This window comes from Thermobia domestica, chromosome 1 (assembly GCF_964235325.1).
Source record: "Thermobia domestica chromosome 1, izTheDome1.hap1.1, whole genome shotgun sequence".
In the NCBI taxonomy this organism is placed as follows: domain Eukaryota; kingdom Metazoa; phylum Arthropoda; class Insecta; order Zygentoma; family Lepismatidae; genus Thermobia; species Thermobia domestica.
In genome coordinates, this window is record NC_137454.1 from 86,198,945 (window position 1) to 86,211,394 (window position 12,450).

The following is a 12,450-nucleotide window of genomic DNA, read 5'->3' on the forward strand; positions in this document are numbered from 1 at the left end:
GAATTTAGTGTTATTTTGATTAGAGTTTTTCCATGTGTGCCTGTCGGAAAATTTAAGAGGGGGATAACATTTATTTTGCGTGTTGTTTTTATAAGATACAGAAATTAGCATATCTTAGAAAGTTAGAGAGTTAGAGTATTTCTATTAAGTTGATGGTGGTCACTAGACTACAGAAAAAGAAAATGGAAGAAGACCTGGTTAACTTTCCGCAGAATCAGCTCGGCGAGTTAGAGTTAGAGGAGAGAATGGCGAATATAGAAAGTCAGGGAGAAGTTAGTAACGGAAACGGAAATCAGGGAAGTCAGGAAAACGAAAAGGAATCGATCCCTGGTCCATCCAGTGTTGTGAACATGGAGACAATGGATCCATCTATGAATCCACTGTTTGTAATGTTACAACAGCTGGTAAAGAGCACTGTGAAAGAACTCGTTGACAAACAGGAAAGGTCAGTAAAGGAACTAGTTGATAAGCAGGAAAAAATTGCACAACAGCAGGAAAAGTCAGTACAGGAATTAGTGAAAAGGCAGGAAGTAAATAGCAGTAGATTAATGAACAGTATAGCTGAACTGAGTACTCGGCTGAATGCAACAGCTGAATCGTTCAATGAGCGATTAGCTGTAGCATGCGACGAGTTACGAGGTTCAATAAGAGCGAACGATGAGAGGGTACAGCAGCTCGAGGCGAGTAGCAATAGAAAATTAGATGAAATACAATTAACTTTAGGACAAGACATTCTGAGAGTAGACAACCAGGTAGAAAGCGTCAGGACTTGTGTAGAACAGGTGACAAGTAGGTTGGAAAGCATTGAGGGTTCAATTGCTCAAGCGGAGAACAATATGCAGCGTCTAGAAATACAATGGAGAGAAGAAATGGGTCGATTACGCGAAGAAATTGGTCACGAAAACCAGCTTGAAGAGGTGCGGAGCGAATATCGGGATGGTATGCAAGAGATACAACAGAACATTACTTCTGTTTGCACCAAATTAGAGAAAGAACTTGCTTCTTTAAAGAAATCGGTTCGAGAAATTGATGACAGAGGTGAAAGAATAAACAATAACCAACCCGGTACCTCTCGAGACGCTCCTTGTTTTGTCTTTCGAGACGAGACAGAATCCCGCGTATCGTCAAACGCTCAGCCGCCTGTCTCTACGTGCCAGCTAGCATCAGCTGTGGGACTGATGCATCGTGATCTGTCTCTTCCTATATTCTCTGGTTTAGAAAGTGAAGTGCAGTCTCATAATTTTCTTGTCGAGCTCGATAATTATTTTGATCTCACGGGAGTACCGGAAGATCGAAAGCTACAGTTTGTCTCGAAATGCTTTAGAAATACATCACTGCAATGGGCTCAAGTAACTCTAATTAAGTGCAAGACGTATCAAGATTTTATCATGCATTTCAAACGGACCTATCTGAGCGAAGAGAAGTTGGCGAACTTACGTGCGACCATTCTAACGGCTCGGTTTGATAGCCGCTCAAATAGGCTTCCCACGGAGTAACTTTTAGACTTGCTGCATAAAAATAGTATTTTATTGCCGCCATTAGAACCGCAAGTACTTTTAAAGATACTGCCAAGACAACTGCCATCTTGGATTTACAGGTCTCTGATATCATCCAAACCGAAAACAATTGAAGAATTGGTTGGTCTGGTGGCAGAATTGCAAGTGACGTATCAAAATAATAGCGGAAACAATAACATTAGAAGGGGGATTAATATGATGTCAATAGAAGAAAGCGATAATGAAAGGTCTAGCGGTACATCGTATAGACATCGCCCATATTCCCCACGAAAGAATCGCAATAATCAGAATCGTGGTGGAAATACACAGAGAGGTAGAGGGAACACGAGTAGGCAATTTGGCAACCATGGAACGACATGGTCACCAAGGGATAGAAATGGTGAGAATAATAACAATGAAAGGTCTCAGGGTCGTTCAAACAACCGAGGTTCCTTCAGGGGCAGGAATAATCCCAGAGGACGGAGGAGATCATACTCTGGAGAAGAGCAGGTTAACAATCTGGAATTCAGTAGGGGTAACGGTTCTGCTAATGAAAGTGAAAACCAAAGATCTAGGTCACAGAGCCCCCGGAACATGGGACAAACAGTTTCTAGACAGTGAGAATCGTACGCACGCTGTCTAGGAGCTACAGATAACTGTTCTCTATCTGATAGTGCTAAATTTTTACCTAGTAGTGTGCGTAATGAGGATAGTTCATATCATGCTGAACATAATAAGGGATAATGCGAAACTCTTGTCAAACAGTTAGAAATCATGGGATTGGAAAATAATAGCCGAGATTGCATACAATGTGACAAAATTATTAATAAACAATATTTTTCGGATGATAAAAGTGCCAAAGTTAAAGAATTATGCTTGCTTTTGAGAGGTGGAAAAGAGATTAAATTAAATAAATGTCTTTTTGATGAATCAAATGCCATTTTTCGAGATTTATTGGAAGCAGATGAAAGGGAGAATGTACCTACCAACAATGTTATAACGTTACCAGAAGTAGAAACTTGTTTATTTGTTAAAAAATATGTGGTCTTCTTGACAGCGGAGCAAGTGTTAGCGCAATTAGTAGTGACCTATGGGCACAGGTAAAGAATACCACCCCACCCCCTGCATTCCTAAAAGCAAACAATATAAAGGTTAGTTCGGCTTTTGGAAAATCTATAGCCAAAATCCTTGGACAAGTGATGCTAGTAATGACATTCAGTAATCATGAATTCTATACTGTGGGATTAATTGTACAAGGATTAAATCGTCCCTTGATTATTGGGTCACAGTTCTTTGCTGAGAGCAAGGCTGTGCTAGATTATAATGTGGGAATTTTGAGACTAAATTCACCAACTGAGGTTCAGGTTAGTTTTCGAGATGTAGAAATCGAAGAGAGTGAGTTAGTGGTCAGGAGTTTGACTTTAGAGTTTGAAGATGAAGAGAGATTTTTATATTCATTTCCCTTAGGCGAAATGGGCGAAATAGGCGAAATGGGTGAAACGGGTATAGAACCCATCTATGCATTTCAGATGGATGATGTAAGAAATAGAGAAGGGCATAGTAAGGAGATGACTTCTCTCAGAACCCATCTGGATGATGGAAAATATCCGACAGCTACTGAACTTGCCAATGTAGTGTACAGCCCGCATGAATGGAATAAAGTACAAACTAAAGTCACACCAGCTGAGATTTCTAGCCTCGTAGAAGGGTACACTGACCTCAGTGTGGTCGAAAAGCAGAAATTAAAAGAAGTGTTAATGAAGCATAGAGAAGTGTTCGATTTAAAACCAGGGTGTATAAAGGGATATGAACACAGTATAGAATTGCGTGAAGAAGGGAAATTCAAAGCTAAAATGTATCCATATGCATTGAAGTTTAGAAATCAGGTGACTAATATCATTAATCGGTGGGAAGCATGGAAAATAGTGAGAAAATCTGAGACTTGCTACACCAGCCCGCTTGTTGTAGTTCCAAAAAAGGACGGAACTGTTCGTATTTGTTTGGATGCGAGACGTTTGGCAGAGGTCACTGTTAGTCAAAGGGATCAGCCAGTCCCAGCACTTAGTACACTTAGAGACCTATGTGATAAACGTTGGAAAACTTCAATTGACTGTGTAGAGTCGTTTCTGCAAATCCGAGTAAAATCTGACAGTCAAAAATACTTAGGATTTTTACATAATGGAATTTCTTACGTATTCCAAAAGTTACCTTTCGGCACCAAGCAATCTCTTTCATCATGTGTGAGAGCGATCGATTCAATCCTCTCAGAGTGCAGAGAGTTTTGCGGTTATTATGTTGATGACGTCATCCTTGGAAGTTCGTCTTTTGACGAACATATACGTCATATAGACATTGCGTTAGGCAAAATTAAAGCAGCAGGCATGACTTTACTCCTGAAGAAATGTGAATTTGCGAGACGAGAAATTAGCGTTTTGGGATATAACTTGTCCCCAGATGGGATAGGAAAGTGCCTTGAGAAACTTGAGAAGATAATGACATTTAGGAGGCCCAGAAATGTGAAAGAATTGCGTAGTTTCATTGGGTATTGTCAGTTTTATCGCATATTTAGTACAAAGTATGCAGAAGTCCTTTTTCCTTTATTTCAACTTTTGAAAAAAGGAGCAAAATTTCAATGGACTGAAATTCATGAGGAGGCATTTCGAAAAATAAGGGAAATCTTTCAGGAAGATGTGGTGTTAATGAAGCCCCTTCCGGACAAACAATTTATTCTTGAATGCGATGCTTCAGACGTCAGCTGTTCTGCGCACTTATATCAAATAGATGATGATGGCAACATTAGAATTATCGAAATGACATCGCGAATTTTTAACGCTGCTCAACGCAACTATTTGATAACTGAGAAGGAATTTGTTGCGATAATAGATGGTGTAAACAAATTCAAGCACTATTTGATAGGGAACAGGTTCAAGATTAGATCTGACCACTTATCGATAAAATTTATTTTGTTGTGTAGAATAACTAATCAACGTATAGCAAGGTTCGTGTTAGCGTTAAGCATGCTAGACTTCGAATTCGAGTATGTGCCTTCAAAACAGAATTTAAGTGATCATTTTTCGAGATACCCCCCTAACACAGGAAAAGAGTTCGACGTTAATAGAAAACTAGAGATAAAAGAGTCATTGATGACAATTTTGACAGGGATTCCCGGGGAATTGCGCAAGTTGATCACAATCCTTCCTGAAATGCAATCATCTGATGCATTCTGTGGAAAGATAAAGAAGTGTATAGAAAGCGGAGACGTTAGTAAGAAGATAAGAAGTGATAAGCACACTTACGAAATAAGTAACGGAAGATTGTGTAAACGCGATTGTAACGGTCTGCGCATTTGTATTCCCGAAGTGCTGGTTGAACCTTTGCTGCAGTACTACCATGACGAGAGAGGTCACTTATCTGCAACCAAGCTTTTTCCTCTTCTTTCTGAATATTTCGTTTGGCCTAAGATGAGGAACATCATCAGAAAATATACAACATCATGTGACATATGTCAAAAGGCATCACCGCCTCAGTGTTACCAACCTGGACCACTGAATCCAGTGCTAGTAGAGAGACCAAACCAATTGATTTGTTTAGATTGGCTAGGGCCACTTCCAAGAGGGGTTGGTAATGTAAAATATGTATTAGTCTGCATGGATGCTTTTTCGAAATTGATCGGCCTATATGCATGCAAGACAGCTACGTCATGTTCGGCCATTAGAAAGCTTAGAGAGTTCCTAAAACTATGTCCAAATGTGGATTTTGTGTTAACTGATAATGGGACACAGTTTAAATCTCAGAGATGGAAAAAGGAGATGAGAGAATTAGGGCTAAAACATATTACTAGTACGCCTTATTATCCCCAGGGAAATATGGCAGAAGTGAGTGTCAAATCCACAGTGCGAATGCTGAGAAAGTACTGTCACGACAGACAGACTCAATGGCCAAAATTTTTAACGAAGGTGGAGAAGTGTTTGAATTCGGCCAAACACTTGTCAACAAACCTTAGTCCATATGAGGTACATTTTGGACAAACAATGTCAAAAGACATCGCACGATTATTTGAAATTCCAGAGATAGAAGATAGAAAGGACATAGAGTATTATGTAGAGATAGCATCCCGAAATCTAAAGAAAAGTGCAGAAAAAAGAAAGAGGGAATTTAATAAACGGCATGCAACAGTGCAATACGAGGTAGGAGAACTTGTTTTAATTAGGGTATTCCCAAAATCTGATGCATTTTCAGGAATTACAAGGAAAATGTTGCTCTTATATTCCGGGCCATTTTCTATCCTCAAGAAGACAGAACACAATGTGTATGTTTTGGGTGACCCTGTGACAAAAGAAGAGAAATGTAGGAGAAACGCCTACCTGATCAAACGATACAAGGCAAGGACACCGCAGGAAGTCTGAGACAGGTAGTGCGGTTAACAATACGAACTTGAGGTACTCTCGAGAAAAAAAAAAAAAAGGAAAAGAAAAAAAGAAAAATGTATTCACGTTCAGACTTAGATAGCTCTGTTAGTATACATTTTACTATTTAGAGGTTAGATTTGCTTGTAGCAATAATTACTTTTATATGTATGTAGATATATCAGGTTATTTAATATGTAGAGGTGTTGAAATTTTAAATGTACTTAGGAATACATTAAAAATTTCAAAGGGGGATGTTATAAGAGGCACACATATAGCTATTTTCTATTTAAAATTTTTATGTTAATTTCACCCGAAATTTTTGCATAATATTAGAATAATTTACATATCTATAGGTTAATTAAGAATATATAAGTTAGTTAGGTTAATTAGTATATAAAATAGGTGAATTAAACATTGTCATTTGGAATATAAAAATATATGTAGGAAAGAAAACTTAACTTGGAAAAGCACCACTGTTTTTTTTTTAAAAAAAAAACAGAAAATGTTCCGTAGCAGTTAAAAGCTGTGTACGTGCACCCAGGATTGCTATCTAAAGTTAAAGAAGAATTGTGATATGAGAGAAATTTTATCTAGGTCATATATTTAAATCATACTTCTAACTTAGTTAGGTAGAAGTGAGCAGAGTTGCTAACGTTGCTGCAGATAGTGGCCTGGCGACATAGATCCTATCCCATTACCTTTGTATATTTCTGCTCAGATATTTTAGCAAGTGGGTTAGAATTCTTGGGAACAATAAGGCGTTAGATTTTCTTCAAGTGACCATTTTTCACACTAGAAACTTCGAAAGCTTGGGTTGGATCCCGCCAGAAAACTATCCTATATTTTTTTCTTCAAAGCGCGGTTTCGACAAGGAAGAGCTTCTGCTCTTCCTGCGAGTGGGTTTTCCCCCCATTGAAAATTATGAATGCAGTCATATCCTAGCATTATTACATATTTAGAATTGTAGAAATGTAAGATAAGATGTAATTTTGGTCAGAAAAGATTTTTCGTTGTTACCTTAACTTTAAAACAAAAGCTTATTACTTTACTGTGCTTGGTGTTGACATTGCTGTAATTGAGACGACAGCGATACGCAGTACCGTGAATGTCATAGCAGCCGATATGTGTATATTTATTGATTATTAATTCTAAATGGAATGTCACTGCTGGAATCCTATGTAAATATAATCAGAGGAATATTAGGTACAATGTAATATAGAATATATTGTTGATTCATGATAATTATTGTGAAAAAAAAATGAAAAACCATGAACAAATGTGTGTGTGGAGGTTGCGAGAGATCACCGCTAGAGTACTCTGGCGATGTAAACAAACGCACATGGACTGGTTCGGCAAGGAAGATTGTTTACAAAGAAAATGTACAGTGACGCCGGGGAAAACAATACGAAAACAAGTATTTAACATTTGAATAACAAAGTGTATGATACACCGTTTTAAAGCTTAGTATTTCCTCTATCCAGTGGTCAAACTCAAAACAGATGACAAGCAATAATAATCTAAGAATAAATGAAAGATTACATGAAAGTGTACTACCCAGACATTTTGGCGACAAAACCATTAGGGTCCGCGAAAAGGGACTATACATTGAATTTTGGGTAGGTCAGGAGCGAGCCTTTGAAAATCGTGTTGTTTCCTCTGAAAGAAAACTGTTTGACAGGGAAGGAGCAAGTTAGTTGGTGTTAAGACGCGATATACAGAGGTCATCCTCTGTGACAGTTAGTGCAAGACTCATCGTGACAATGGTCGGTTTTGTGAGATAGGCACATTTAAATAGTAGAATCGCGGTGTTACTCGAGATTGAGTTTTTTTTTTTTTTTTTCTTCTTTCGTCTCGATCTGACTGTCTCAGAACTTAACGTAATCTCGGTGTATGCTTTACGGGCAACACATGTTGCGAGACGAGATGTTAAAAAGAGGAGAGTTTGAATATTTTTTTTTTAAAGCAGAGACTGAGTCTTAAATCTGCAGCTAGGACAATGACTACTAGCGTATAACTCTCGTATGTAGTTTGCCGTGTGATATATGTATAAAATCTTAAAAGTAAAATTTTAAGTGCGTCATATGTGGCCGATGTAGTGAGAACTTTGGAACTGGATCATAGAATCAGAACATTTTCAGAGACTTTGAGGCAATCCAGATGATAATTATCCAGTAACACTGCATAAACCAGATGTCTTCAAATGGATCCAGAGATACTAAGAGAGAGACACCAGAGCAGCAGAGAAACAACCAGAGCAGCACCCAGTAGCAGCAATTGATACCTTCTAGGAGATTTCTGGATGACGAGCGAACTTCGGTGAGAAGAGAAAGGACTGAAAGAAGAAGACGATGAAGAACACGTCGAAACAATACGTGCACGAACTATGAACAGAAATATATAATGGCCAAATTTTCATAAAAAGAAAAATATTTTTTTTTTTGACCGGTCACTTCAATTTAATATTCGTGTGAATATAAAATAATTTCTTTTTGTGTGTGTGTGAATATCAGTGTTTAAAATCTGTATGATCTCTGTGGAGAAGTGTTTTTTTTATATATATATATATATATATATATATATATATATATATATATATATATTTTATCAACATTAAAAATTCGACAAAATAACATGGAAGTCTTTCTTGTACGGATTCCAGACATCAATTAAGGTATGTGGAAAATTTCGCATATGTTTTTCTTTTACAGCATGGCAAGAACATGTACAGAGAAGGGTGTATGGTTGTAACCTAACCATTTCAATGGAGCATCTGAGTTGAAGTAAAGCCACTGATTACCTGAGTTAAAGAGTATTTTGCATATTTCAAATCACTTATTTTTAAAAAAAAAAAAAAAAAAAAAAAAAAAAAAAGCTCTACCGAATATTTCTTTTATATCTTTAATATTTTAACTAATCACAAGTAATTCATATAATTCATTTACATAACTTCTGTTAATTACTTAATTTAAATACTTCTTGGGACTGTCCATTCAGGGCACTCCACCATTGTGGTGCAAATATTTAAGTATTTTAATTTTGAAATCTGGCTGTCCAACATGTTCACTTTAGCACACCACAGGAGGAATGCTATTTGAAGGACTTTGGTTAGTGCGACATACATCTGGCTCCTATTTGAGTGGATCGACCAAGAGAGACATTGACCACAGACACACGGATGCGCTGGAGAATACTGCAGAAGAATTCGAATATTATTAGACGTTTGTAATTTGACGGATATTCGCACATTGAGTCATACATGTAGAAAAATCGTTTCTTTGATGTCAGTTTCATGCTTCTAAGATACATAATTACTCAAAAATAAATATGTGTCAAATCTCTATATAAGAAAGTATGATTTCAATTTTTTGATGATTTACAACTGGTATACATAGTATTATAAGTTTGATAATTATTAAAACTTTCCATTTCACGGTACGTTTTGCGAAGAATTATTAATAGAGATCAAGTAATGAAATTGCTTATTACGCAAAATATTATTATTCATACTTTGTGAAGTACGTAGAAATGAGCATCAACGGGCAATTTTTACCACGCAAAGATTGGTTTGTTTTATGCTAAGTTGTATGCTATAGTCATTCAAAAAATAAAAGGTCATTTCGTCTGTATAAGTCATGTAATGTATAATAGATTGTACAGATATACTGACAGAATGTTTGGAAGTTGTTTTAGACTTAGCAGGTAAAAAAGATAGCCCAGGTATTTCCTTGGTGTGCATTTTTGTAGTCGTTTTTCATCCTAGAAAGTAGTTGTATTGATTAAAGTCTTGAACACGTAATATTAAATATCTAAGAATCCAGTATATAACATTAAATGCATTGAAGTGAATGCGTGTTCTGATAGTAAATAAAATATAATCGTAGCTAAATGCGAGCAAAATTACACTTAAAGTAGTTTTTATTTGAGGCTAAAGAAATTTCGATTTTTTAAATATTCAACAATGTAGTTCGATTGGAAATGGTGTTGTTTTAGTATTAATTAATCATTCAGTTTTTTGTTGAAAAAAAACTATTTTTAACCGTACTGCCTTTGCTAGTGTTGTTTATGTGTATTGTTTGTTATGTCGATTAATACTTGTATAGTATTCAAATTGTATCGAGAATAACATACTAAATGTGTATTTTTAGGCGATTGGATGGCGTCGGATGTTTCAGACATCAAAGACCTTGACGAATTAGAAGTGTATGGCCGTGAAGATCAAACTTCATTACAGATTACATCGTATGTTTTTGAGGTAACAAAATTCATTACACATGTTTTAGTAATGCGTAAAAAAAAGGTTATTTGCCAAAAATAAGAATTTACACACACAAAAAAAAAAAAAAAAAAACTTAGAAATGTGTGCTAATGTAAATTAATTAACATATTTCAAGTATGTCGGTATATTTCACCAAAATATCATTCTTTTAAACTGTTTAATTTGTATATATTATATTTACTGGAATATAAGCGCTCCTCCCCCTCCCCCCAGTAAAAAGTTTGTGTCGATTTTAGAATCCGCTTATTATGACTATATGTACCAATTAAGAATCATTACTGAAAATTCATATCATTACCAAACCAACAATTCGTCATTATTGGTTGCAAACCATGATTTGATCGAAGTATATTTCCAGATAGAGTTAGCAGCAATACCCTTATCTGTTTTGAAAAATACTATGCTTGAACTTATATGGTGTTGTAAACTGGAAGATTAAACAATCAGCAATAGAATTTTACATGATCAAAATTATAAAATTATTGTTACTGTTTAGAATTTATTATAAACAATAATTAAAGGTATCAATCGATATTTCTACCATTTATCCAAAATCATATTCTGCGATTATAAGCGCTCCAAATTTTAGCCCTTCAAGTTGAAGAAAAAAAGGGCTTATATTTGAGTAAATATGGTATGTATATCCATCGTATCTTCTTAGGTATGTGACAGTCTGCTTAATATTGGTCCATGTGGGAACATATCAATGGGGGAACCTGCTTTCCTGTCGGAAGAGTTCTCCAACCTTCAGGATCCTGATATTGAATTAGTGACTACTTCTGGTTATGGTAAAAACGGTGCTCTGTGTGTCTTACAGAGATCCATTCGCCCCCAGGTGAGTTGCAGATTATAATTTCCATTGTTTTAAGAACTTAAGATTTACTTGAGAGGGGAGAAAACAGTAGTATCATATGGTTGGAAAGAAGACGCCAATAATATTAAGTAAATGTACTTCATGCACTTTTTGAAGGTGATGGAGTTGAACATTTTGCATATTGGACTGTTCATTTAGTTTGTAGGGGTATTATATTATTATTATTATTATTAGGTTTGTAGGTTTGTATTATATTATTATTATTATTTCGAATTCCATTTTACAAGAGACCTACTATACGTAAAGGAAAATAAACAGTTACTCTTAAAAGTCCAAACTGTACATAGCTTTTACTAAAGAAAACCATATCAAATGCTTTGCAAATTGTAATTTATTAATGTGCATGGAATTACCTCATATGTTATTTACAATGTATGGTGCTATAGAGAGCTTCTAGCTGTTTTTACACTAGAAACTCCAATAAATAAACAAATAAATACTATTATCATCACTTTCCGAACCCAACAAGTAAAGGATTACTTTTTTCAGAACTGTAGTATATTTGACCCAATTATCTTACTTAGATTATGAATGATCTAAAGAAGATAGTATCATTAATAAATATAGCAAACGATAGGAGAAACGGATGAACAAGCAACGAGACCGAGAAAAAGTAGGAAGCCCACGATTAAATATAAATATATAGTACTACCTATCTGTGTTGGCCACTGCAGATTTTACGGAAACTTGTGTCAGCCCAACTTAAAAGAAAATAATTGTGAACGACATATACTAAAGCAAGGCTTCTAATATTATTTCATAATAAAGTCATAATTACCAATGATGTAAATCCTTACGTTAAATAATTAATATATAGCAAATAATACGTGCATGCTACGAAAACAGCATATTTAATATATGTAAAGTCTTGTTCAAAACACTTGGTCACCCACTTCTCTTTGAAAAGAATTTTTATCCGTAAGTAGGGTTAAATGAAACAATTGAGAATCTTTAGACAATCGAGATATTTATTTCAAGCCAAAGTATGACAATTTCCTCTCGTAATACGTGGAAGTTGCCGTTTGAAGAGGTAGGTGGTGGCTTTTTTTCAAGCAAGACTGTACAGATATACATTGAATTAGATTAAAAACACAGAAATATATGCAGTCCTGTACCACAAAACGTAGTGAAAAATCCTAAACGATAGAACTGCACTTCAGAATTTTAAGAATGAATATATGTACACAATAAAATCTCGGACTTCACTTAATACGAAGAGACGAAAAAAAGCAAGGTTTTATACGTGACTAGAAATCAACAAGAGCGTTCGTCACATAGCTCCGTGATGGTTAAGAACACTGTACTCTATTTGTCCATTGTTTTGGATATCATTGAAACACTGAACAGATAAACATCAATAAATATTGTCCAACTTAATATTTATGAGATTTCTTT

General features: G+C 35.6%; 1 protein-coding gene across 4 annotated transcripts in view; it reads left to right on the forward strand.

The window, feature by feature from the left end:
* The window catches only part of LOC145687018 (cleavage and polyadenylation specificity factor subunit 1-like), a 117,841-nt gene that overhangs the window by 37,648 nt on the left and 67,743 nt on the right, over positions 1-12,450 (forward strand). For all 4 annotated transcript variants that reach the window (XM_081760556.1, XM_081760555.1, XM_081760557.1 and 1 more), the window contains exons 8-9: positions 10,051-10,157; positions 10,843-11,016. In XM_081760556.1, the coding sequence (XP_081616682.1) occupies positions 10,051-10,157; positions 10,843-11,016 (281 nt within the window). The remainder of the gene's footprint in view (positions 1-10,050; positions 10,158-10,842; positions 11,017-12,450) is intronic.